Source organism: Vipera ursinii (assembly GCF_947247035.1).
Source record: "Vipera ursinii genome assembly, chromosome: 9".
In the NCBI taxonomy this organism is placed as follows: domain Eukaryota; kingdom Metazoa; phylum Chordata; class Lepidosauria; order Squamata; family Viperidae; genus Vipera; species Vipera ursinii.
The window spans coordinates 20,270,112-20,297,654 of NC_139523.1; the positions used below are offsets into that span (position 1 = coordinate 20,270,112).

The following is a 27,543-nucleotide window of genomic DNA, read 5'->3' on the forward strand; positions in this document are numbered from 1 at the left end:
AGCTCTCTGCAAGGAGTATAAATCCTTCCTTTCCCCCACCATCCAGTCAGAGCCGAAGAAGCTTCTTGAATAAGAAGCGAAACGTCTTCAAAGAAAAACAAGAAAGTCCAGTTGCCTCCTGAAAAAAAGCACGTCTGGGACCTGTTCAAGATTGCAAACATTTTTCCATCTGAATTGTCGTACCCTTCCACGCTTTGTAGGTGCATTCAGCTCTCAATGAGAAATTCTGGTTACCTTTCCACCCTCACCAACCCACATTAGAAAAACTCCTGAACCCGTTAAATTTGAAAATTTGCATTTTAAACTTGAGCATTCATCCAAACAGCGTACATCCTGACTGCAAATGTGCACACTTTGTTAACCTCCACAGTTGCTTCACGGCGATTTGCTTTCAAGCCATTCAGGCAAATAGCAATTGTGTGAATGTCTTCCTCAAAAGATGGCTTGCTTGATTAGTAAGTCCGGCATGGGTGGTTTTTATTACAGGTATACTGAAAGCAGATAAGGAGGTAAGGATCAAAAAACTGGTCTATCGATGTACCTGTAAAATAATTGAATGACCCACTGAGACAACAAGAGATTTCTGAGCATTTTTAATTTCAAAAGGTTGCTACTATAGAAAAGATTCTGAGAACCAGTCCATGATACAAAAAAGCAGTAAACTCCTCCCAATAATCAAATCTGCTACAGCTAAAGAAGTGCAAAGAATCTTCCCGGTTTATGTAGTGTCACTATTTGAAGATTTATCTCAATAAGCTTTGGGAGGAGAGTGGGGGGTGGTTTCTCTTCATATGATAGGCGGACACCAATCTTGACTATGTTCTCCTGGCCAGTTTGACCACATGGGGAAAACAAGAAGCACCAAGAGAGAAAACACACACTTGTCCATCTCCAAGCAACTTTGAGTGGTGTTCTTGATCACCTTCATTCACGGGCGAAGCCCAGTGAAGGATAACAAATGGAGCCCTGGACCTCTGTCTCCAAGCCATATGCTCTTTCCAAGACGCTCTGCGCATCTTCTGCAAGGCTATCCAGAGCAGTGTGCAACAAATAATAGGCAGCCACAAACGAGATGGCCCCTGCTACCAAGTTGTTGAAAATGGGCACCTGGCTCTTCACCACTGTGGCCGCCACCTGCCCGCAGACTGCAGCTTGGTTCAAAACCGCCTGGACGGCATTCTCTGAAAAGTCTCTTGCGAATGTTGAACACACTTGATTTTTCAATTCACAACAGGGTTTTGAGACCGTGATGGCCAAGGTCTCCAAAGAAGCACCATCCAACCCAAAATGCTGCTGGTATTTCTGGAGAGTCTTCATGAGCATGGGGACGTTGAGGTGGAACGGATGGCCAGGCAGGGCTGAAATAACACATGCCAGCAGCGCCTTCTTCCAGATGTGCTGGCGCAGCGCACTCTTCTTCTTCTGCACAGCTGCAGCGGTGACGGATGGAAAGGAAAGCAGCAGGGTGTGCCTCTTGTGACCCTCCAGCTCTTCAGCCAGAGTATCCTGCAAGCGCTGGAAATCAAATCTCTGCAAATAGAAGCTGGAGATCAAGAAAACCTTGGGGTTCTCCAGGCCTTCCTTCTGGAGCTGGCGGGTACAGTCTGCCTCCATTTGCTGCAGCACTTGAACTTCCTGGAAAAAGCTTGGTCTTCGTTGTTGGGAAGCCCTCAGGTCCTGGTCTATCTTGGAACGGACGAAGTAGAAACGTTTGCCCATGCTTGCCACGGCCCGAGCCAGCTCAGCGTGGTTCTCTCGAAAACGTTCAGACGCTAAAATGATGAAGAAATCGTATCTCTCAAACCTCACCAGCTGCAGATATTTTTTGGCTTGGAATGAAGGGGTACCAATGCCTGGCAAGTCCCAAAGCTGGACACGGGGCAGATGAGGGTGACGATAAGGGGTGGGTGAAGCAGTCGTCTCAACCACGCCAGTTTTGGCCGCACAGAAGTCACCATTGCCGATCCCCAACACGGCATTGATGAAGGTGGACTTGCCAGCCCCACCTTCACCCGTCACTGCAATGTTTAGTGTGGTGGTTTCTAGAGAATCCAGGAGTGACTGGACTTGAGAAGACACCTCCAGAACAACTTTGGATTGGATAACAGAGGCCATCTCTCTTAGGTCCTCCTCCCGGATGTCCATGGTGGAAGCTCAGCTGAAAGAATAGAAGACAACAGGGAAATCAAGTTTCTTTCTTTACAAGCTATTTTTTTTAAAAAAAAAACCTCCCTTTTTAAAACCCTGTAGTCCCTGTTCAGGGTATAATGGAGGCAACTGGATGGAGTTGAGCATTTACTGATCAGATGCCCTTCGTGACAACTACATGGTGTTGACAGCAGATTTATTATTATTATTATTATTTTTGCACCCTAAGAGAGAAAAATCTGCCACTATCTAGGATTGAACTCTCAACCTTCAGAGTGGGAGGAGAGCATTTTCACCACTAGGCCACCACAATGCTTTTCTTTTCTATTTATTTGCATTTATATTTATATTTATTTATACATATAATTTAGATATGGATATATGGATGGATAAAACAGTCATTTATTGCTAAAAGATCATAACAAGCAATAAAAAGTAACTGTTTAAAGTATATCTACCTAATCTACCGGTACTTTAAACAGCTACTTTTTATTGCTTGTTATGATCTTTTAGCAATAAACTACTGTTTTATCCATTCTGGTGTTCGAAGATTTTATACTTTAAGTAAATATGCCTAGGATTCGTATTTTTAAAATTATTAAGAAAACATCTATATATATATATGTAAAGGTAAAGGTAAAGGTTCCCCCGTACATGCGTGCTAGTCGTTTCCAACTCTAGGGGCTGGTGCTCATCTCCGTTTCAAAGCCGAAGAGCCAGCGCTTGTCAAGTGGCCGGCATGACTAGATGCCAAAGGCACACGGAACACTGTTACCTTCCCACCGGAGTGGTCCCTATTTTTCTACTTGCATTTTTACGTGCTTTCGAACTGCTAGGTTGGCAGAAGCTGGGACAAGTAACAGGCGCTCACTCAGTTACGCGGCACTTGGGATTCGACCCGCCAAACTGCCTACCTTCTGATCGACAAGCTCAGCATCCTAACCCACTGAGCCACCGTGTCCCATATATGTATGTATACACACACACACACACAGACAGACATTTAAAAACTTATTTATTTGAACAATCTGGCCTGGTCTGATGGGTTAGGGGTTGGATTTAGTTTTAACACAGTTTTATTATTGTATTATATTGGGCATAATTATTTAATCCTTTTTAACTTGTTTTTTAACTTTTGTATTTATATTTTGATATTTATTGCCCTGTACCGGTGACCGCCCTGAGTCCTTCGGGAGAAGGGCGGTATAAAAATTTAATAAATAAATAAAATAAATAATAATAAAATGTGGATTGGGCAATAGCTCCCTCTGCAGGACAGCTTTAGTCATTGCATGGCTGATTTGAAAGAGCAGTCTCTACAATCTCAAGTTATTTTTACAAATTACTCAAGGTGGCAAACATAGCCAACACACCTTCCTCCTCTTATTTTCCCCACAACAACAACTCTACGGAGTGGGTTGGGCGGAGAGCCCAGGATCACCCAAGCTGGCTTTCAGGGCTAAGGCGGGACTTGAACCCACAGCCTCCTGCTTTCTAACCTGGTGCCTTGGTTATGATCTTCAAGTCCTTACATGGCATGGGTCCGGGTTACCTCAGGGACCACCTGCTGCCGGCGTCAACTCCCCTCCGCCCTGTGCGTTCCCACAGGGAGTGCCTCCTCAGGGTGCCTCCGGTCAGAGAATGCCGACTGGCGGCCCCCAGGGTGAGGGCCTTCTCTGTGGGCGCTCCGGCACTTTGGAATCAACTGCCGGTGGAGCTCCGGATGACATCAGACCTCCGAACCTTCCGTCGCGGCCTGAAGACCCATTTATTCGAATTAGCTGGTCTGGCCTGATGGGGGAATATGGGTTTTTAAAATAGTTGTTTTTATTATTGTATTATTGTTTTTATTTGGGCATTGGTTTAATCTTATTTTAACTTTTGTATCGTAATTATATATGCCCTGTGAACCGCCCTGAGTCCCCAGGGAGAAGGGCGGTATATAAATTAAATAAAACCTAAACCTAAAACTAAACCTTAACCACTAGACAGGATAGCCCACTAGATCTTATCTCCTTTTAAAGATAATAATAGGCGAGCAATCAGTTAAAGCCCTTCAGGAGAGAATTTCTTATCTAGATCAGATTGGGATCAATTGCCAAGCTGATGATCTGAATATTTTATCTCCGTTCGTTGTTCAAAGTTCTGATGGACCTACTGATGGGCTGTCTGCCAAAACAAAGCAAGATTATGAAAAGGAAGCTGGGAAGCCTATAATTACGGAATTTGTCTGGCAAGAACTAAGAATGCTTATTCACAGGGAATTGCACGTGTAAAGCTTGTAACAATTCTGGGTGGTTGGAAAGCTGATAAAAATAACAGAAACGTTAGGCATCTTGTATAGTCCTAGAGGAGATCAACCTGACTGCTCTTTAGAAGGCCAGATCCTGAAGTTGAAGCTCAAAGACTTTGGCCACCTAATGAGAAGGAAGGATTCACTGGAGAAGAGCCTAATGCTGGGAAAGGTTGAGGGCAATAGAAGAAGGGGACGACAGAGAAGGAGGTGGCTGGATGGAGTCACTCAAGCAGTAGGCATAAGCCTAAATGGACTCCAGAAGATGGTAGAGGACAGGAAGGCCTGGAGGAACGTTGCCCATGGGGTCGCGGTGGGTTGGACACGACTTCGCAACTAACAACAACATCAAAAATAGCTCAGCTAGAAGCTAGGAACAGAGATGGCCTGGAGCAAATAGAATGTGTATTAGATAACTCCTGAAGCATTTATTAGCCAAGGCTTAGGAATCAGAATGGCTAGAGACCAAGAGAATAATTGTTAGATCATTACTAAAATGTTTAATTAGAAGATTTATTTTTTAAAATAGCCCACCTTATCCCGCCTTTCACTTTAGTAAAAATGTATAGACCTTCCGTGGTTTGAGGTTCCTTGACATTTTGGCTTCAATAAAAGGAAACAAAATCTGCACCTCACATCTGGGGTTGTTCTTCACGGGCCTCAGCATCCGGCCCCGACCCAAATAGGGGATGTGGGAAAAAGAGCTTATTGTTTTTACGGAACTGTGAGAAGACATGCTAGGCTGTGAAGCAAATATATTGCTTACGTTTTAATCTCATCAGCCTAGCTTGAAGCTTGAGAATTGTATTTAGGAAGGTCTCGGCTACGCTGAAAACCTGTCCTAACCAGAATCTACTGATACGATCACAACTTTAGAGACAACCCCTGGGAACTAACAACCATATTAATCATTGTCCATTTTGAATACATAGCAAAAAGTGGAAGCTTGAGAGTTTGCAAGGTTGATGCTATACATCAGAGGTCCCCAACCTTTTGGGCACCAGGGACCGGTTCCGTGGAGAGAGGTTTTTCTGCGGACCGGAGGGCACGTGCTTTTGGGTGCTGCCTGCATCCTACGGATGGGGCTTTCTTTGTTTGTGCAGACCTGTTGCTGGCATGCCGCGGCCCAGTACTGGTCCACAGACCGGGGGTTGGAGATCCCTGCTATATATGGAACAAAGCTGTGACCGAATCTGGATGTTCTGCTTCGGATACCACAAATCTCTTCCTAAACCCTGGCCTAGGCCATACTTGATCAGAATGTCCTCACAGCTTGTGCCAAAGTTCACTTCTTTGAATAAAAAAAACTTTGTTTTTCCTCCAGGCCTGCAAATGTCTGCCCACTTTCTCTCCCAGTGACCGCTCCTTTTGTTCCTTTTCCAGCAGCTCTTTAAATGCACTGAGATTTTCCGCCTACATTTTCCTCCTACAGTTACTCAGTTTATAGTATCCACCCGTCCCGTTCACGGGGCACACCCATGCCCCCCCCCAAAAAAAACAAGAGAAGGTTGTGCTACTTTTTGTTAACACTGAAAGAGCATCCAAGCCTGGCAGCGCCAGCCCACAAAGAAGCCAATCCAGGCCAAAGAACATTGCAAACTATTTTAAAAACCTCACCCACTTTCTCTGCACTCGCCCAATGCAGCCCACTCTGTCCTCCTCCAGAAAAGCACATTACACTCGTTTTTTTTACACACACACACACACACACACACACACACACAAACTACAGATTATTCTCGAAATCCCCTCGCTAAGCCTGGCAGTGGTGAGTCACACGCGCTGCTTTGCAATCTTTTTGCCATGGTTTTGCAGCGAATCGCTCCCGTTGTTAAGCGCATCACGCGGTCAGTAAGCGAATCTGGCTTCTCCCCCCGTTAACTTGGCTTGTCCGAAGCTCTCTTAAGAAAGTTGCAAATGACAATCCGAGGACTCCAGGATACCGGAAACCTCGGTCAGTGCAGGCCGGTTGCCAAGCACCCAAAGTTTGATCACGTGGCCGTGGGGATGGGGGGTCATAACCGTGACAAACCGGCCGTAAGTCAAGTTCCCCCCCCCACAGTGGCTTTGTAACGCTGGACGGTCCTATGTAGAGGACTGCCCGTTGCTGACTTGTCGCCAATTTACCGCACCAGCAGGGAAAATGCTAAGCTTGTAAGCCGCCCTGAGTCTTCGGAGAAGGGCGGGATATAAATGGAATAAAAATAAAAATAAAATAAAATAAAATAAAAAATCCGACACCCCCCCCCCCGACTCACCTCTTAAAGGATCCTCGCAGCCGCCTTTGCGTCTTTCTTGCAGGAGCCGCGAATTAAAAGAGATGCGCGCGATCCTCCGCAGCTTGGGGGTCCCCGGAATCCGAAAGCTCCACGCTTCTCCTTCTGGATCGAACGGGATCTCCCGCCGCCAGACGAACGCCCTTCCGAGCCAGGGAGTCCCCGTGAAAGGCAGCTCCAGATGGGCGGCCCTCAGCTCGGATGAAGGGGAAAAGAAAGAGAAAGCGGCCCTGGAGAAGGCGGAGCTGCTGGCCGGGCGGCGGAAAGGGGGAGGTGGCTGCCGAGTTTCTCCCAAGGAGCAACGCTGGACGGCATCCTGAACGGAATCCAGGTTGGGGTAAATCCGGAGTGGCTCCGTTTCTTCGTCCTTGGGGGGTAGGGGGGAACTGCAGACCAGTTCGGAACACCGCGAAATAGGAGCTTTATTCGATTCGGGTTGATCTTCCCACTGCAAAGGCCATGCGCTCCAAAAGGATCCATGCAACCAGAGAGAGAACATTGCAAAAAAAAAAAGTTGCTTGCAAAAAAAAAATCTGCTTATTTTAACGTCATCCCAGTCTGTGATGTTTACCTGCATTTGTTGCTTTTTAAGAGCTGGACACACACACAGAGACACACACACACACAAAATTGGTAGAAAAAGAGTCCATGGAATTCAAGTGGACTGGGCTTAGATCTCTGGTGGATGTGAAGGGACTCAAGACTAATGACACGTTTGACTCCTGGGACTCAGTCTGGCCATCTCCTGCATCAGGGGTCCTCAACCTGGGCAAAGCTGGCTGAGGAATTCTGGGAGTTGAAGTCCACAGGTCTTCAAGGTTTCCAAGGTTGAGGACCCCTGTCCTACACCAGGGTCGCAAAGTGTCTCAATTTTAAGCACAACGGAAGTGAGGACTTAATTCTACCAGGCTGATGTGATCTCTTACTTAGCAACTGTGCCACTTAAGGGATGGAGTCGCCAGTCCCAACTGTGGTCATTAAGCGAGGACTACATGAACTCTTACTTGCTCTGTCTTCCCCCCTCCCCTGGACCCAATGATGACAACTCTCTTGATATTCGAGAAAGCTTTTTGCCGCTGTTGAAAGAACAAGAGAGGGCGTCTCTCCAGAGAGGTATAAAGTTTTCCCAGCCGAGATCGGCTTCCACAGGCTGAAAAGGTCGAGCGGGGTTAACTGAGGACGCTGCACACATTTTCCAAACGGGCAGTGTCTTTCAGATGCTCTGTTGCAATGGAGGAGGGGGTCTTTCCATGTTTAAACCTCTGAGCAAAATTTGTGTAAAACCTTCAAATCCAGAAGGTCCAAAATGTTGCTTGTTGAAAAACCGGAAGCCAGTTTCAGAGCCTTTTACAGGAGAGCGGTTGGTGTGCCAAATCGGGGCCACGGATGACCAGCCTTTTCCAAAGAACAGCTGCTCCCAATTTCGGCTGCTCCCTTTTTTTTTTTCTTTTTTTTTTTAGCAGTATGAATGATGCAGATTGGCCCTTAGATGTTTCCATCCTTGGAACAAAAGTCAGCACTGTGGAAGAATCGATTTAGTGGAGGTAAAAAAAAAACACACAAAAAAAGGTAAAGGAGTTCCTGTGGGATTTTACTCCACTGGTCATTGCTGACTTTCCAGAATGGTGCTCATCTCCGTTTCAAGGCTATTGAGCCAGTGCTGACCATGGCCATGTGGCCAGCATGACCTCACAGCATGACCTTCCCACAGAAGTGGTACGTACCTGTCTATCTATTCGCATTTCCATGCTTTTGAATCGCTAGGTTGGCAGGAATCGGAGCGAGGACAGGAGCTCACCCCATCGCGTGGCGCCGGGGTCTCAAACATCCAGCCGACAAGCCCAGTGTCTTAACCACTGAGCCGCCACACCGCCCCCTAGTGGAGGAGGCTTTTAAAACAATTAAGAGATCAGAGGGGCTTTTACAGTCACAGTCAGTGGCTTTATAATACGATCCGTCCTAGGATACCAAATGACATTTTTGTCCGAAGATGAAAAAAAATCTTGAAATGAGAAGAGAATTTCAAGCTTTAGCCACCAGTGTTTCCACCTTGATCTTTTACCTCAAAGAGGACTAGAAACATTCATTACATTTCAACCAACAATACGTGGCTTTAAAAAAATCTTATTAATTTCAGTGGGGCAGAAAGAAAACATGAATGATGCTTTGAGAAACTCAGTGGGATTTAATCCATTATTATTATTATTATTATTATTATTATTATTATTATTATTATTATTATTATTATTATTTGGGGGAAAGAATTGAGTTTTTACAAATGTTCAACAGGTTAAGCTTTATCCTTTACTGCATTTAACTTTTTGTGGTTTTAATATTTTTTTTTTGTTTTAATGTTTCTCAGGGAAGAGGGTTATTTTGATGACTAACAACCATAATAGCACTGAAAAAAGTGACCTACAGCTGGTCCTCACATTTCCGACCATTGCAGGATCCTCAAGGTCACATGGCAAAAAAATTCACAAAATTGGGCATGTCTCACTTAATAACCAGCTTGCTTATTAATAGAAATTGTCCTCTCAATTCTGGCCATAAGTCAAAGATTACTTGTACTTATACACAGTAATAATAGCACAAAGGGAAACAATTCATAACGGCTGAACCGATAAGCCACCCTGAAACCATGAATAAATATGGTTATTTAGCGCAGGGCACACCGTACATGGATTAGCTGTATACATATATATATTGACATTTCCGGCCCTCTCAATTCCTGGCAAATAGATGGGGAAGAAATGGAGGTAGTGACAGATTTTATTTTCCTGGGCTCCAAGATCACTGCAGATGGAGACTATAGCCAAGAAATTAAAAGACGCTTGCTCCTCAGGAGGAAAGCCATGGCAAATCTAGACAGCACACTAAAAAGCAGAGACATCACCCTGTCAACAAAAGTGCGTATAGTCAAGGCTATGGTCTTCCCAGTTGCAATGTATGGCAGTGAAAGCTGGACCATAAGAAAGGCTGAGCGACAAAGAATGGAGGCCTTTGAACTATGGTTGGACTGCAAGGCGATCAAACCGGTCAGTCCTAGAAGGAGATCAACCCTGACTGCTCTTTAGAAGGCCAGATCCTGAAGCTAAAACTCAAATACTTTGGCCACCTAATGAGAAGGAAGGACTCACTGGAGAAGAGCCTCATGCTGGGAAAGGTTGAGGGCAAGAGAAGAAGGGGACGACAGAGAATGAGGTGGCTGGATGGAGTCACTGAAGCAGTAGGCGTGAGCCTAAATGGACTCCAGAAGATGGAAGAGGACGGAAAGGCCTGGAGGAACATTATCCATGGGGTCGCGATGGGTCGCACACGACTTCGCAGCTAACAACAACATTGACATTTCATTCAAATATAAAGGTTAAAAAGATCTATATTCAAATAACAGCCTCTAGGGCCGCTAGGCTGCCTAACCCAGGGCTCTGCAACCTTGACAACTTGTGGACTTCAACTCCCAGAATTCCTCAGCCAGCATAGCCTCCTTTTGCAACCCCCTCTCCCACCCACCCCCGTCTTTTTCCGCACCCGTATAAAATTAGAAAGTGACCTCAGGGGCTCCCGGGGAAGCTGGCATTGGGGGGGGGGGGCGAAAGGTTTCCAGCGGGGAGCTTTATTTGGAGACGACGAGCGGGTCTCCCCGCCACCCACTCACGTGCACGTGCACTGGAAAGGCGGGAGCGCGCGCTTTCCAAAGCTTTCTTGAACGTTCGGCCCGGGGGAAGCAGCGGCCGCGTGAGCGCGCTTTTATTTATTTGATTTGATTTGATAATTTATTTATTTATTTCCACACGCACGCACGCGCGCGCGCGCGCGCACAAAGACACAGGCTCCGCCTCCCGGCTCGCCGACTGACGAGCCGAGGCGACTCCGGATTGGCCGAAAGCAGCAGCCAAGTCGAGAAGCTTCTGTGAAGTGTCAGAGCCCGGCGGGGGAAGCGGGGGGGGGAGGAGGAGGAGGAGGAGGAGGGGGCGAATGTACTAGAAGGGGCGGGGTGGGAGCGGGACTCTTGCCTATAAAGCGGGGCGTTATAAGAAACGCGTGCAAGAAAGCGGGCGGCGGTTTGCAACGGCGGATTAAATAAATCAAGGGACAAGCAAAGCCACCGCGAAGCGCTTTGGGAGATTCCACGAGAAGCGATTTTGCAAACGAGCAAAAAAAAAAAAAAAGGTACCTGGGAGCGCAAGTTGCTAGGAGGAGGAATTGCAGAGGCGTCGCATCCCCACGACTCGTGCAAGAGCCCTGTTTCGGCGGGAGGGTTGTTTAGGTTGGGGGCTTTTTTTTTTTAAATGGACTTTTTTTTTGCAAGGTCTCGGCTGCTTTTCCTGCCCGTGCAAGCGCGATGCGGAGGACTGGTTCGCCTCCTCCTCCTCCTCCTCCTCCTCCTCGCGCGACCCGCAAGGGTGGGTGGGTGGTGGGTGGGGGTTAACTACCGGCCCGCCGGTCTCGTTCGCACGACGCGCCGTTCCGGCCGCTGCCTTGGAGTCAAAGTTGTCGAAAGTTGCGTTCAAGTCGGGCTTTTGCGGCGGCTCCCTTTATTTATTTTTTTGCAGAGTTAGGCGTCCGCGGTGAACGAAGCCCGCCCGTTTTTTTTGTAACTCGGGATCTGCCGTAACGGTTTTAGAAAGCGGGGCTGGTTCTGTTGGCGGGAGAAGAAGCGTGTCGGTGTGAATGCTGGCGAGGACGAGGTTAGGAAGGGGCGCCCGTGTTTCGCGTGGTCTTGAGAATCGAAGGGGCTGTTGTGTTGGGGTGGGGTGGGGAAGGAAGGCACGGTTGAGTCTACCGATTAGGCTGGGCTAAGGGTTGTGGGGAGGGGGAGCGAACGTGGGAAGGGTGCGGGAGAGAGACCTCAAGACGCGTGTGATAACGATCGCCTTGGTTGAAAACAAGCCCGATTTGCTGTCGGGACACGTCGGAATCCCACTACATCCTGTTTTGGTTCTTAAAAGAGACTTGGGAAAGCGTGGGGGAGGGGTGGCATAAGCTAGTTCCCCCTAGATCTTTTTCCCCCACCCTGCGCCCAGCGGAAAAAGTGGGGGGGGGGTTCTTTTTGCTAGCAGCCTCGGGGAAAAGACGGTTTATTGCAAAGTGGGTTTTCCTCCCCCCCCCATTTTGCACGCAGTTCGGTTTTTGCTTTGCAGTCTTTAACCCTTCGCTATCCTGTTGTTGAAGAATGCAGAGGAAGCATCGAGAAGGTCTTGGTCCAGAGGGAGGCAACCTCGGCTCTCTTATGACTCCTGGACTTCAACTCCCAGAATTCCTGAGTCAGCATAGCTGACTCAGGAATTCTGGGAGTTGAAGTCCAGGAGTCATAAAAGAGCCGAGGTTGCCTACGCCTCTGGTAAAAAAAAAAAAAAAAAGCTGGTATCCCATAGACCAGGAGAAGGCAACCTTGGCTCTTTTATGACTCCTGGACTTCAACTCCCAGAATTCCTGAGCCAGCCACCCTGAGGGAAAAGGGAGAGGTTTCCAGGCTGAGCCAGGCTGGCTCAGGAGTTCTGGGAGTTGAAGTCCAGGAGTCATAAAAGAGCCGAGGTTGCCTACGCCTCTGGTAAAAAAAAAAAAAAAGCTGGTATCCCATAGACCAGGAGAAGGCAACCTTGGCTCTTTTATGACTCCTGGACTTCAACTCCCAGAATTCCTGAGCCAGCCACCCTGAGGGAAAAGGGAGAGGTTTCCAGGCTGAGCCAGGCTGGCTCAGGAGTTCTGGGAGTTGAAGTCCAGGAGTCATAAAAGAGCCGAGGTTGCCTACGCCTCTGGTAAAAAAAAAAAAAAAAGCTGGTATCCCATAGACCAGGGGTAGGCAACCTTGGCTCTTTTATGACTCCTGGACTTCAACTCCCAGAATTCCTGAGCCAGCCATGCTGAGGGGAAAGGGAGAGGTTTCCATGCTTAGCCAGGCTGGCTCAGGAGTTCTGGGAGTTGAAGTCCACGAGTCATAAAAGAGCCAAGGTTGCCTACCCCTCTGGTCCAAAAAAACAAAAGCTGGTATCCCATAGGCCAGGGGTAGGCAACCTTGGCTCTTTTATGGCTCCTGGACTTCAACTCCCAGAATTCCTGAGCCAGCCATGCTGGCTCAGGAATTCTGGGAGTTGTAGTCCAGGAGTTATAAAAGAGCCAAGGTTGCTTACCCCTGGCCATAGACATTGGATAAAACCAGAACCACAATCCCTTTCTCTTATTTTTTTTCTCTTTATTTTAAGTCACTTTGACTTTGAGCCATCTAATCACAGTTTCGGGAGGGTTTCGTGCTGGCGTTGAGCGCAGAAAAGCGTCTCGTTGCGCACGGGCAAATGGAGAGAGTTAGGAAGTGGATCGCATTCCTAGTAAAACCCGGAACTCCCATATTATTAATACGGATTCGTTCAGAATGATCAATCCCGGGTCGGAATAAAATGAAACTTGCCTGGGAGGCCGCTTTAAATAACTTATTTTAATTCGTAAGTAAATAGGCAGAGGGATTAGATTGTGCCATTTGTCTTCAAAAAAAAATAATAATAATCGGATTTGTTTTGGTATTTTTTAATAACTTGCTTATCCTCCCATTGCGGCTTTTCTTGTAATTTATGGGGGGGGGGGGGAAAGTTCTCTTGTAATTTAAAAAAAAAGTTCATTGCCTTAACAGCAGGCAATTGTCTTCATTCCTTCTGTATTACTTAAAAGGTTATTTTTATGACGCACTTCAGCCAGAAAAAATTTTTCCACTGGGAAAAGTTAATAAATCAATGGAAAAGAAAGCCTCTGCCTATTTTTTGGATTATTTTTTTTTTTGGACACAATACAAGATTTGGGCTGAAGTGAAGACTGGATTATGGTCTACCGACCAGAATAAATAGTTTGAGAAACTAATTGTAAGGTTTTATTTTGGAAGCAAATTTGTTGATTTTGAGCAGCATTGATGGATTAAAAAAACAAAACAAAATCCTGAGCAGCAATTCTATTTCTGTGGTCTTATGAAAATAGATTGTTCAGCCTGACCCTTTGATGTGGTTAAAACTAACTTTTATCAAGGGATAGTTAGGACTTAGTTCTTTCTAAGCATTAACCTTGTTTTTCCCACTCTCCTGGATTCGGAGATTTTTGCCCCAATTTTTAGTCGCACAAATCCCAGAGAGTCTTATATGGCTCTGACAGATGAAATAGGGCAGGGGGTCTTCAAACTTGGCCCTTTTGTGACTTGTGGACTTCAACTCCCAGAATTCCTCAGCCCGGCAAGCTGGCTGAGGAATTCTGGGAGTTGAAGTCCACAAGTCATAAAAGGGCCAAGATAAGTCCCAAGTCTTTAAAATGGTCTGGAAATTTGGCCCTGTTGCTTATTTCTTTTTCCTTCTTTCCTTTCTTATTTCTTCTATTGGGGCTTTGGGCTGTTTATGAAAGATCTACCAATCCTCTGAGATCTACAGGTCTCTTGCCAGCAGTACAAGAAAATCTAGTGAGGTTGAATCTCTATGGAGAAGTCTCAACCATCCAGGTCATGGTTATCCCAAAGGTGCTTCCCCCCCCCCAAAAAAAAACCCAGGTGGGACTTTTTTCTTTTGGAAACCTTTTGCTTCTTATCCAAAAACTGGGAAAAAAATTGAGAAGCCAAACATTTTTCAAAAGAAAAAATCCAGTCGCCTTTAAAAAAAAAAGGCACCTTTGGGTCTAGTTTTCAGAATTAATCTTTTTTCCCCTTGTTTTAAAGCAGGGGTACTTTAGCTAAAGTTGCAGAATTGTCTGCCTAATCTTGCTGGGGCTTGTGTGTGGTTTGGGGCTGTGTAGTTGACAGCTGATTGCTTGCAGCTGCAGTCTCCAAGCCAGCCCACTGGTGGAGTTCTAGAAAAATCTTTCCTATTCTGGAAGCAAGTTTGGTGGGGGGGGAGGGCAGCCTGCAGCGCAAGTCAGTGGCGCAAGTCTTTTTTTTTTTTTTTTAAGTGTAGTCCCTGGCATGAGTGAGCAGGGTGGGGCTGTCACTGTGAGGTTTCCTCCCACCCCCCATATCTTATCTTGGGTAGCCCAGCAGCATTTTTAAAAAACCTGCTTCCTGCTGAGAAAACATTGGAAGCTGTGAGTTAGATCTTGGGATTGCAGTTGCTAAAAATGTCTTCCTTTTATTATTTTCCAGCTTGACAGCTGGGTTTTGAAAGGCAAGGCTGAGCTTTCCAACTGGCATCTGCCTAACAAATTGGCAATTGCTTTTTCTTTCTTTTTCTTTTTTTTTTTTCTTAAATTGCATTTTTAAAAGCATTTTCTTAATTCGCTGTTTTAAATCTTGGCACGCAGGAATAGTTTTAAGACAGCTAGGTATGTGTGTGTCTACAATTCACTTCTTTAAATGAGCTCTCTCTTCCTCCCTCCCCCCCCCCCCCCAAATCCAGCAAATTCGGAAAACACCGAATTGCGAGCATGTGCAGAATTCTTTGACTACTTTAAACTCTTGCACGGTTAAAATGCAAAGCTTCAGTGGCTTTCCTGGGGTGTTTTTCCCCCCCAGTTATTTAGGATTTCCAATTTTTGTGCAGTTCTGAATATTTCCTGCAGGGGGCCCCAGCCAATTAAAAATACTTAGTGCATGCAAAACATTTGCGGCACCATAACAAAACATGGATTCATAAGAGGTTTATCCTGAAATGAGAGCTTCTTAGACCTAAATGGGAGCTGTTTTTCCCCCATATAAATGAATTACAAAAAAAAGGATTATTTTGTCTTGCTTAAAAGGAAATCTACATAAATGTACACTTCCTGTTCTCTCCAAATCTTTGTGATAATCCGGAAAATCTTGCTAGTTAGCAAAGGGGGTGCAGAGAGCAAACCTTGAGATAAAGAGGGGGGGTTTCCCTAGCCATTCCTGTTTCTAGAAGAAAAAGATGGCTTGCCAAGGTGACGCTAAGTGAAGATTATTTTCTATCTAGCAAACGCCGTTCAAATGCTCAAGCTTTTTTTCTTTCTTCCAAGAAAGCCAGTTGCAAAACCAGGGCTTTGCAGAGAGCATGTCAAAAGCATGCCCTAACAGCAGGGGTCTTCAAACTTGGCCCTTTTTATAACTTGGGGACACATGTGCCTGGCAGAGGAATTCTGGGAGTTGAAGTCCACAAGTCAGAAAAGGGCCAAGTTTGAAGATTCCTGCCCGAGCAGGGGGTTGGACTAGATGACCTCCAAGGTCCCTTCCCACTTTATTAGTATTATTAAGCCTTCCAACTACAGTCAGGCCAATGTGGTTTGTTCCCAATTGCAGATAGAGATGCTTTCTTGAGAGTTCTGTATTAACCTATGATGGTGCCTCTTTTTGTAGGCAACATGTCCAAGGGTCCAGCTGTCGGCATTGATTTGGGGACCACCTACTCCTGCGTAGGCGTTTTCCAGCATGGCAAGGTGGAGATCATCGCCAACGACCAGGGCAACCGCACCACACCCAGCTATGTGGCTTTCACAGACACAGAGCGCCTCATTGGTGACGCTGCCAAGAATCAAGTGGCCATGAATCCCACCAACACTGTCTTCGGTAAGAGGGGGAAATTTGTCCTGCATCTGCCAGGGATTGAGGCCAGAGGTCTAAGGAATTATGGGGAGATGAAAAATCGAAAACATCTGTAGGCCACTTAGTTGGGGAAAGGCTGCAGAAATAACGAGAAGTTCTCGGTAGGGTCCAGGCGTGATTTTGTCAAGGGTCAAGGCAGTGATTGGGTGTCCGGGAAATTGATTCTTTTGGACCCAGAGATTTTAAGCTTTATTATTAACTCAAGCAAACGGAATTAAAAGTATAACATAAAAAGCATACCTAGCAATAGCACTTATATACTGCTTTGTAGTGCTTTACAGCATTCTCTAAGCGGTTCACAGACTTGGCATATTGTCCCCAATAATCTGGCTCCTCATTTTCCCGACCTCGGAAGAATGGAAGGCTGAGTCAGCCTTGGAGCAGGTCAGGATCGAACCCCTAGCCGTGGGTAGAGTTTGCCCGCAATACTGCATTCTCACCACTTTGCCGCCACCACATAATAATCTGGCTCCTCATTTTCCCGACCTCGGAAGAATGGAAGGCTGAGTCAGCCTTGAGCAGGTCAGGATCGAACCCCTAGCCGTGGGTAGAGTTTGCCCGCAATACTGCATTCTCACCACTTTGCCGCCACCACATACCAAAACAAGATGATTCCCGAATCTCTCATAAACTTGGGGGCCTTGGTTGTTTTCTTGCAGACGTTTCCTTACCAAACTTGGTAACGTTATCAGTGCTAGAAAGGAAGTGGGATTTGCTACTGTTTTAAATGCTAATGGCTTGTCCTGTCAGTATTGCTGGGAGTGTACTTACTGGTTCCTTGACTGAGGCTTGTTGGGAACCAACATCCACTCCCACCAACGCTGACAGGACATGCCGCTAAAGAGTAAACTCCACCCCCTTTTAGCACTGATGATGTTACCTAGTTGGGCAATGGAATGTCTGCAAGAAAACCACCCAGCTCCGAGAGCACCAAGGACCCCCACAGTTCAACCCTGAGCTACAAATATTATCTTATAAACTCTCAGGAGTTCCTTAATAAACAGCAACACAGAGGCCACAAGGACAGCTAATTTCCAAAGTGCTCAGTGTTAAATTCTGTGCAGCATTCCCAGTTTTTAAAGGCCAAGTATCAAGGTTTTTATTAAAACCTGGCACCAGGACTTCGTGCCATAGGGGCAGGGGTAGGCAACCTTGCCTCTTTGATGACTCGTGGACTTCAACTCCCAGAATTCCTGAGCCAGCCATGCTGAGGAGAAAGGGAGAGGTTTCCATGCTGAGCCATGCTGGCTCAGGAATTCTGGGAGTTGAAGTCCACGAGTCATAAAAGAGCCAAGCTTGCCTGGCCTAGGCCGCTTTATGACTGGTGGACTTCAACTCCCAGAATTCCTGAGCCAGCCATGCTGAGGGGAAAGGGAGAGGTTTGCATGCTGGCTCAGGAATTCTGGGAGTTGAAGTCCACGAGTCATAAAAGACCCAAGGTTGCCTACCCCTGCCCCTATGGTCACAAGACCTGACCTTTGGATATGTGGCAGGCACATGACTGGGATAGGGACCGAAAGTCTGAGACTTTCACTGATAAGAAAAGCTTTACAGCGAGAAAAGCTTAGTTCTCCCCTTTTCTTTTATTCAGCAAGCAGGTGAGCTCAGAAAGAGCTCAGAACTTTTTAGCTTAAGAAGAAATCAAATCCGTCACTTAACTCCATGAAATACAATGTCTTCCACATTGTCACCACCACTGGGATGAAGAGAGAGCTGTTTGGTCCCAAGTATCTTGTTGCTTTTCACTGTTTAATAAATCTGGGAAGGCTTAGCCATAAAAATCAGACTTAAAACACCAATTTGGAACTTGCCCGCCCCCTGCTAGAAAAGGTTGACCGTGGGCCTGATAACATTCAAGACCAGGCGTCTTCAGACTTGGCTCTTTTATGACATGGCTGGCTGAGGAATTCTGGGAGTTGAAGTCCACAAGTCATAAAAGGGCCAAGTTCGAAGCACCCTGTTCAAGACTTTTTTTCCTTTTGGGGGGGAGGCTGTGTCTTGCTGGGGAAGCCTTCAGTGCTTTGAATCCTCCCCCTTCATAGATGCCAAGCGCCTGATTGGCCGACGTTACGACGATCCCATAGTGCACTCCGACATGAAACACTGGCCTTTCCAAGTGATCAACGACGGGGGGCGACCCAAAGTGCAAGTAGAATATAAGGGTGATGAGAAGTCTTTCTACGCTGAAGAGATCTCCTCTATGGTGCTCACCAAGATGAAGGAAATTGCAGAGGCTTACCTGGGCAAGGTGAGTGACCACAAAGGAAGCCTTCCCAACGTGTGTGTGTGTACCTGTGTGTACCTTGCATGCAGGAGAAACGAAGCAGAGGAGACATTAACGCTGTATACAGGTAGTCCTCGACTTACAACAGTTCATCTGGTGGCCATTCCAAGTTACAACGGCACTGCAAAAAAGTGACTTAAGACCATTTTTTTCATACTTCCAAGACCGTTGCAGCGTCTCCATGTGATCAAAAGTTGGACACTTGGGCAACTGGCTCATATCTACGACAGTTGCAGTGTCCCGGGATCACGTGATCACTTTTTTTTTCTTTTTTTTTTTCAATCTTCTGACAAGCAGTCACTGGGGAATCCAGGATTCACTTAGCAACTGTGGCAAGAAAATGGGGCAAAAAATTTACTGAACAGCTGTCTTGCTTAGCAACGGTGATTTGGGGCTCAGTTGCGGTTGTAAGTCGAGGACTACCACTGTACTCTGCCCCTCGTGATAAAATGTCAGTTCAAAAACAAGAACTGGCCTCTGGCATGGGGCAATGATATTCTGTCCCAAGAATTATCCTAGAAAGGGATGGAAAGAAGCAGAGGTATTTGGAGGCTAAAGATGCCTCGTGTTGAACTTCAGATCTTATTTTTAGCTCAAAGAAAGGAGGTTGCAATGGGAAGGTTAATGCTTGCAAGTAGGAACCGCTGACAAGATGAAGGCATTAATAGTGAGATTTCCGTTCATTTTCTTCTCCGAAGTAACACGGAAAGGGACCGTATTACTTTTCACTGACCTGATCTTTCCTTCCCTCCGTCACAGACAATTACTAATGCAGTAATCACCGTCCCAGCTTATTTTAACGACTCCCAGCGGCAAGCCACCAAAGATGCCGGCACCATTGCTGGCCTGAATGTTCTTCGCATCATCAATGAACCCACAGCGGCAGCCATTGCGTACGGTCTGGATAAAAAGGTATGGATGCAACATTCCTACCTGTGTTTGGGTTTTTAATGGCGAAATGAGTTTATTGGCACTTACCAGATCCTGTCCAGTTTAAATTGGAAGATGTAGACTACGATACCAGGAGAACACTAACATGGAGAATAATCTCTGGTATTTAAGCTGGCCTATATTCACTTTGTATTTGGTGGTCTTTGTCCTAGGACAGGGGTAGGCAACCTTGGCTCTTTTATGACTCGTGGACTTCAACTCCCAGAATTCCTGAGCCAGCATGGCTCAGTATGGAAACTTCTCCCTTTCCCCTCAGCACGGTTGGCTCAGGAATTCTGGGAGTTGAAGTCCACGAGTCATAAAGCGGCCTAGGCCTAGGCCAGAGGTAGGCAACCTTGGCTCTTTTATGGCTCATGGACTTCAACTCCCAGAATTCCTGAGCCAGCATGACTCAGCATGGAAACTTCTCCCTTTCCCCTCAGCACGGTTGGCTCAGGAATTCTGGGAGTTGAAGTCCACGAGTCATAAAAGAGCCAAGGTTGCCTACCCCTGTCCTAGGATATGGATATCCATGCAAAGTAAGTTTCCCCTGTTCAACTAACTGGGTTCTCTCATTTTCAGGTGGGTGGTGAGCGAAATGTCCTCATTTTTGACCTGGGTGGTGGCACCTTTGACGTGTCCATTCTGACGATTGAGGACGGCATCTTTGAAGTGAAATCGACGGCTGGAGACACTCACCTGGGTGGTGAGGATTTTGACAATCGCATGGTGAACCACTTTGTCTCAGAGTTCAAGCGCAAGCATAAGAAGGACATCACAGACAACAAGCGGGCCGTCCGGCGGCTGCGCACAGCTTGCGAGCGGGCCAAGCGCACCCTCAGCTCCTCCACCCAGGCTTCCATTGAAATTGACTCCCTCTATGAGGGCATTGACTTTTACACCTCCATCACCCGGGCTCGCTTTGAGGAGCTGAATGCTGACCTCTTCCGGGGTACCCTGGAGCCGGTGGAGAAGGCTTTGCGGGATGCCAAGTTGGACAAGGCCCAGGTCCACGACATAGTGCTGGTGGGGGGCTCAACCCGCATTCCCAAGATCCAGAAGCTTTTGCAGGACTTCTTCAACGGCAGGGAGCTCAACAAGAGCATCAATCCGGATGAAGCCGTGGCTTACGGAGCAGGTAAGGAGTCATAAAAAGGGGCAGCGTATTGTGATGGAGTAAGAAACAGAGAAGCGGGAACCTTTTGCGTCCAGTTTAGGACATGACCTTGTTCATGATATGCGAAGACCTGGTTGGTTAATAAGCCATGCCTTATTGTTTATAGGTCAACCTGTTGTATGGCATAAACCAGAGGTGTGTCCAAACTTGGCAACTTGAAGACCTGTGGACTTCCAACTCCCAGAATTGCCCAGCCAGCATAGCTGATTGGGGAGTTGAAGTCCACAGGTCTTTAATTTTGTCAAGGCTGGACACCCCTAGTGTAAATGGAAAGGAAGCCCAGTGCATTTGTTGAACATCTCTGGAGGTTCTCAGTCATCCAGGTCATGGTTGTCCCAAAGGTGTTTTTCCAAAAGGCAACCTCGATTTTGTTTTTCCCTGAAAGTAATTCACTTCTCATCCAAGGAGCTTCTCCAGAACTGAAGAAGCTTCTTGGAGATGAGAAGGTGAAACATCTTAAAGGAAAAAGAAAATCCAGTTGCCTTTTGAAAAAGCCCCGTTGGGAGAGTGCATTTGTTGCTTCCTAGAAAGATCCAATTGGCTATTCTAGGGTGGGTACAGGGTTAGATCTTGACCAAACTTGACCAACTTTCCTGCTTTGCTCTATCCAGCTGTCCAGGCTGCCATCTTGTGTGGGGACAAGTCTGAAAACGTGCAAGACCTCCTCCTCTTGGACGTCACCCCTCTTTCCCTGGGTATTGAGACTGCAGGTGGGGTGATGACGGCCCTCATCAAGCGAAACACCACCATCCCCACCAAACAAACACAGACCTTCACCACTTACTCTGACAACCAGCCTGGAGTGCTTATTCAGGTAAGCAACGTTGCATCGTGGCAGGATGGAGCTGGGAATGGTAGAAGGAACGTAAGGATTGATTGCTAAGAAGCCAAGGACCGCAGAAGACATAGATGGAAAAGGAAGATGGTTTAGTTTTTGTTTTGTTTTTCTTTTTAAAAAAATGACCCTTGAGCATGCAAAGAATGGTAGTTTTCCGGTGAGCAGGGAAATCCCCTTGTAAAACCAAACTTCAGAAAGAAATTATACAACCTTTGGCCTGGTTCCCTATGTGCAAAGTGACATAGCTTTGGGAGAAGGGACAAAACACTTGTGTGGATCTTTTCCCCTAGCTTATTGGTTGTTGTTAGCTGCAAAGTCATGTCCGACCCATCGCGACCCTATAGACAACTTTCCTCCAGGCCTTCCTGTCCTCTACCATCTTCTGGAGTCCATTTAAGCTCACGCCTACAGTGACTCCATCCAGCCACCTCCTCCTCTGTCGTCCCCTTCTTCTCTTGCCCTCAACCTTTCCCAGCATTAGGCTCTTCTCCAGTGAGTCCTTCCTTCTCATTAGGTGGCCAAAGTATTTGAGTTTTAGCTTCAGGATCTGGCCTTCTAAAGAGCAGTCAGGGTTGATCTCTAAGACTGACCGGTTTGATCGCCTTGCAGTCCAAGGGACTCGCAGGAGTCTTCTCGAGCACCAGAGCTCAAAGGCTTCAATTCTTTGGCGCTCAGCCTTTCTTATGGTCCAGCTTTCACTGCCATACATTGCAACTGGGAAGACCATAGCCTTGACCATACGCAATTTTGTTGACAGGGTGATGTCTCTGCTTTTTAGTGTGCTGTCTAGATTTGCCATGGCTTTCCTCCCCAGGAGCAAGCGTCTTTTAATTTCTTGGCTACAGTCCCCATCTGCTTATTGGTACCAGTCCCAAAAGGGTTTCAGATGGCATCTGGTGGTGGTGATGATTACATGCCATCAGATCATTGTTGACTGTTAGCAGCCATTTAACCCCTCTCCATGACAAGTTAGTTCTTGAGCTCTTCCAGCAGTGCCTTCATCCCTACCTTAACTAAATCTATCCACTTGGCCTGCCAGTTGTCCTTTTTTTTTTTTTTGCCACGTTTCCCAGCACTGGAGTCTTCTCCAGCGGGAGCTATATTGTCAACTTGGTAAAGGAACCCATAAAATCGGTGCTAGGTTGAAGGGTAAATGTCAACATCCCACTCAAGAATCCAAATAAATCAACAGGTTCAATCCGGTTCTGGAATTCTTACTGTATATTGAATACACAGCATAGTACTGTCGAAGGCAAATTTCACTCTGAGGTTCCCAGACACACCAGATCAAAGAATTAAACAACGGTCTCATCGTCCAAGCCGCCTCTGCCACCCCTACCCCACCCTTTTCCACATAGCCACTGTAAACAGTTTCCCTTTGTTATGGGAACCGTCTGCTTTTCTTCCGCACCTGCTTCAGTGTCCTTGGAAATGGCTCAGGCTCTCATTCAGCAAAAACCAACGACGTTTCATTTCTCCATCTCAAAACTTTTAAAGCAACACCTCCACCCCACCCCAACTCTAATGGCAAGAAGAAACGGAAGAGGCGTGTGGCTGCCAAAATTTCATTCTTGACAGTAAATTCATGCCACCCTCTAAAACCAAACTCCAGATTCTAGAGGGGTTTTCTTTTATCAGACTCTTGGTTGGTAATAAGGGTCTCAAGCTTGACTTTCTGCCCTGCTTGTTTTGTGATGACAGGTGTACGAGGGTGAGCGTGCCATGACCAAAGACAATAATTTGCTGGGCAAGTTTGAACTGACGGGCATCCCGCCTGCTCCTCGGGGCGTTCCCCAAATTGAAGTGACCTTTGACATCGATGCCAATGGGATCCTCAACGTATCTGCCGTTGACAAGAGCACGGGCAAGGAGAACAAGATCACCATTACCAATGATAAAGGTGAGGTGCCCAATCAGAAGGTACTGGCTTCAGGAAAAGGGTTTGATTTCCAGCGAATCATATTTTTATCTCGTGCTAACTCCTCTTTTCCTTTCTCCCCCCCCCCCCTTAGGCCGTCTTAGCAAAGAGGAGATTGAACGCATGGTCCAAGAAGCAGAACAGTACAAGGCTGAGGACGAGGTCCAGCGGGAGAAGATAGCTGCAAAGAACTCCTTAGAGTCTCTGGCCTTCAACATGAAGAGCACCGCAGAAGACGAGAAGCTGAAGGACAAGTTGTCTCCAGAGGACAAGCAGAAGATCCTGGATAAATGCAATGAGGTCATTTCCTGGCTGGACAGGAACCAGGTGAGTGAAGGGGCAGGGAAGGCTGGTGGTGTTGGTTAAATCCTGTTCCTTCCCGCTCAGTTGTATCCATGGCAGTTCTTTACAAAGCTGTAGGATCTCAGGCTTTATAATCATGACTTTTATAGAGACTTTGTCAGGTTACTGAATCGCAACTGCCCACGTTCCCAGCCAATATTAGCAGAGTGGAGCAGCCTACAGGTGCTGTAGGTATTTGGCTTTTCTATGAACTGATCCTAGATCGCTTGCAAACACAAATTTATACTGGCTTTTTTCCCCAGATTATCTTGGGTCTTGGTGTTAGGGTCAAAATTGTATGTGAATCACCCAGTGGTATTTTTGATTAAAAGACCATTTGTCTCCTGACAACGGAGGAGGGTTGTCTCCATAGCATCCAGATCAATGTTTTTTCAACCTTGGACCTCAACTCCCAGAATTCCTCAGCCAACATTGAAGTTCACGTATCTTAATTGGTCTAGATCAGGGGTAGGCAACCTTGGCTCTCTTATGACTTGTGGACTTCAACTCCCAGACTTCCTCCTGAGCCAGTTTTAGTCCACCTTAGCCATGAAAGGCAGCTGGGTGATTTTGGGCCAATCACAAGGAGACAGTCCCGCCTTAGGCATGAAAGCCAACTGGGTGATTCTGGGTCAATCACAAGGAGACTGTAAATTCTAATCCCGCCTTCAGCATGAAAGCCGGCTGGGTGATTCTGGGCAGGTCCCCCTCTCCAGTCCAGCCCACCTCACAGGGTTGTTGTGCAGCAAATAAGAGGGAGGTAGGTGTGTTTGCCGCCTTATTTATAAAAAATATTGAAGGTAGAATAAAAACAAAATATAAGTAAACGAAGCCTAAAGGCAGTTGGCATCCTACTCTGCTTTGGCCGTTTTTTATGAGCCCTGAAGGCCCCACCTGGATTTCTTGTTAGAAGTGACGACAAGTCATTTTCTGCTTGCTCGCTTGCATTCGGCTGTTCTCATTGGGGCCCTCCCATTTTTTTTTTATTTTTATTTTTGCCTTTCCCAGATGGCAGAAAAAGATGAATATGAGCATCAGCAGAAAGAGCTGCAGAATGTTTGCAACCCCATCATCACCAAGCTATACCAAGGAGCTGGTGGGATGCCCGGTGGGATGCCGGGAGGAATGCCCGGGGGCTTCCCTGGAGCTGGAGGAGCTGGAGGCGGGTCTTCTGGTCCCACCATTGAGGAGGTGGATTAAGCTCCTGCCTCTGCTGAAGCCCTGCCAAGAGGGATGGGTGGGTGAAGACTTAAGAAGAAACGCAACACATCTTTCAAAGGAGAACCATTGTTTGGTTCTGATTTCAGCTGTTGGCCTCCTGCCTGCTCGGGATGTCTTTGTGTCTCCGTGCCTCCGTCTCTTTCTACCTTCACACAGCTTCCTTATTTTGCTTTTCTCTTTCTCTTCCCCTTCCCGCCTTCTTGCTCCCTTAACGGAGCCACACATTTCTCCCAACTGCCAAAAGAGATTTCCAAATGACGTTCATGTGAATAAATTATTGCACTTCTGTCAACCTACCCCTTTTGTGGCGCTGTGGTTTGTTCTGTCCTTGGAAAATTACGGGTGTCGTACACAGAGAGAGAGAGAGAGCGCTAATGGCCGTTAAATGGAGGAGGTGTGAAACAATTGCACTGGAGAGTTGAATGTTGTCTTAAGTCAGAAGGGAGAACGCCCGACACCCCAAGTGGTGCAGTGATTAGAATGCGATATTGCAGGCTAATTCTGCCGACTGCCAGCAGTTCGATTCTGACTGGCTCAAGGTTGATACATCCTTACAAGGTCGATCAAATGAGGGCCCAGATTGTTGGGGGCAAGGAATATATAAACCCTTCCGTTCCCCACCATCCAGTCAGAGCTAAAGAAGCTTCTTGGATGAGAAGCGAAACATTTTTTAAAAAAACCAAGTCCAACTGCCTCTTGAAAAAGCACCTTTGGGTGCCCTTTAAAAGCAAAAACCGCAGTAATGAAGGCAAATATATGTCTCTCAGGATAATGTTGCAGGAACCAATTTGGGTCGGTCACTGGGACCAGTGGTTTTATTCCTCATGGGCTGAGAGACATTCCCTGAAGGTAGCTAGTCCAAAACTCGGAAGACTAAGCCTCTGGTCCTGGTGACCAACCCAGATTGGATCTGACACAAACTGCAGTTTACAAGATAGGATGTCCATAATTTTTCATTTCTCTGCCCTCGCTGTGTAAAACAAAATTGGTGCACTTTCTTCTTGTTCACCCATGCTAAGGATGAAGTGAGTGAAAAGGAGACCAAGGAGTGAAGGTGACAGCTTAGTGCAGGGGTGTCAAACTCAATTTCATTGAGGGCCACATCAGCATTGCGGTTGCCCTCAGGGGGCCGGGTGGGTATGGTCTGGGTGGGCGTGGCCTACTGGGTGGGCGTGGCTAGAGTGCGTATGGCCTCCTGGGTGGGCGTGGCCAGCTCTACATCGTTCACATCAAAGGTGCCTATGGGGGCCTGGGCAGGAGTGGGACAGATCTGAGGGTCTCTGGCAGAAGGAGGGTCTCAGGGCCAAGGCAGAGGGGGCCGTTCCCTCACTGTTTCCAGGATGGCTTCGCAGGCCACATGAAACCACTTCGCGGGCCACATCCGGCCCCCGGGCCTTGTGTTTGACATGTCTGGCTTAGTGCAAGAGTTTTCTCTTAACAATGGGTGTGTTGGCCTGGAGAAACCAGAGAAGTTGGCTCGGGCAGAACACTGCAAAATCTGAAGCAATGTTGGTTTTGCAAACAGCCCTTGGCAAATTCCTTGGCAATGTTGTTACCAGAGATCTTGGTAACGGAGCTTAAAATAGACCCATTAGTTTTCCCTTGCTGTGGAAAGCTGCTAAAGAGGGCTTTATATTCCATGAAACGTGTCCCGTGGAATCCCTTGTCATTTGACATCTGCTTAGTTCTTTAATAGGGACGTGGTGGCTCAGTGGGTTAGGACGCTGAGCTTCTCGATCAGAAGGTCGGCAGTTTGGCGGGTCGAATCCCGAGTGCCGTGTAGCAGAGTGAGCGCCTGTTACTCATCCCAGCTTCTGCCAACCTAGCAGTTCGAAACCACGTAAAAATGCAAGTAGAAAAATAGGGACCACTATGGTGGGAAGGTAATGGCATTCCGTGCGCCTTTGGCGTCTAGTCATGCCGGCCACATGACCACAGAGACGTCCTCGGACAAGTGTTGGCTCTTCGGCTTTGAAACGGAGATGAGCACCGGCCCCTAGAGTTGGAAACTACTAGCACGCATGTGCAGGGGAACCTTTACCTAGTTCTTCATTGTTATCCAACAATGGGCCAAGATATTTGGCAACATCACCAAATGACTATGTGCACTTAACCATCCAGCCAAACCTGATCACTTTCTCATAGGTGGCGGTTTAAAATAGCATCACAAACTCCTACATAAATAAAGATGAAACGGCGGCAGCCACCACGGAGCATTTGGAAATAGCTTTCTGAAACGCATGTCTGTTTTTTTAAACACGTGATAAGTTCAAGAATTTGCTTTTGAGTAGGTTGCTGATGTTGGTGTTTGGTGGGAGTTTGCCTTCCAGATGTTGCTAAATTATAATTCCTAGCATCAGGAGCCAGCCTGGCGGGCTGATCTATGCCCCGCCCCTTTTCCAAGTGCATTGTCTGGGAGCAGGTCTTTGATTTCATAATTCTGGCTGCCATCTTGATTTCTTGACGTCACACGTGCCCCTACCCAACATCCTTCACTATTTTTAAATGGATACGTTTGGTCTAGGTTAATATATTTTAATAAATGGAACTAAACTAGCTTTACTGGAGCCACTGGTCAGAGGAATACCAGAGAGGA

The 27,543-nt window shown here is 46.9% G+C and overlaps 2 protein-coding genes across 2 annotated transcripts; one reads left to right on the forward strand and one right to left on the reverse strand.

Moving 5' to 3' along the window:
* Window positions 1–509: 509 nt before the first annotated feature.
* On the reverse strand, window positions 510–7,014 carry LOC310644327 (interferon-inducible GTPase 5-like). Its single transcript, XM_083369200.1, has 2 exons — window positions 6,700–7,014; window positions 510–2,158 (listed from the first exon to the last, which is right to left on the reverse strand). Exon 2 carries the CDS (start codon window positions 2,143–2,145, stop codon window positions 925–927), a length of 1,221 nt encoding a protein of 406 aa, XP_083225326.1. The 5' UTR covers window positions 2,146–2,158; window positions 6,700–7,014; the 3' UTR covers window positions 510–924.
* A 3,787-nt stretch (window positions 7,015–10,801) lies between these two features.
* Window positions 10,802–25,243, forward strand: LOC310644543 (heat shock cognate 71 kDa protein-like). Its single transcript, XM_083369645.1, has 9 exons — window positions 10,802–10,890; window positions 15,992–16,201; window positions 18,280–18,485; window positions 19,281–19,433; window positions 20,034–20,589; window positions 21,240–21,442; window positions 23,168–23,366; window positions 23,479–23,711; window positions 24,735–25,243. The coding sequence occupies exons 2-9, from the start codon at window positions 15,997–15,999 to the stop codon at window positions 24,924–24,926; spliced, it is 1,947 nt and encodes a 648-aa protein (XP_083225771.1). The 5' UTR covers window positions 10,802–10,890; window positions 15,992–15,996; the 3' UTR covers window positions 24,927–25,243.
* The last annotated feature ends 2,300 nt before the right edge of the window (window positions 25,244–27,543 follow it).

Excerpts from the sequence above, each read along its gene's own strand:
- LOC310644543 (XM_083369645.1), top strand. The coding sequence starts at position 15,997 with ATGTCCAAGGGTCCAGCTGTCGGCATTGATTTGGGGACCACCTACTCC. Across the intron at positions 18,486-19,280 it reads CAGAGGCTTACCTGGGCAAG|ACAATTACTAATGCAGTAAT; the intron begins GTGAGTGACCAC and ends CCTCCGTCACAG. Across the intron at positions 20,590-21,239 it reads AGCCGTGGCTTACGGAGCAG|CTGTCCAGGCTGCCATCTTG; the intron begins GTAAGGAGTCAT and ends TGCTCTATCCAG.
- LOC310644327 (XM_083369200.1), bottom strand. The coding sequence starts at position 2,145 with ATGGACATCCGGGAGGAGGACCTAAGAGAGATGGCCTCTGTTATCCAA.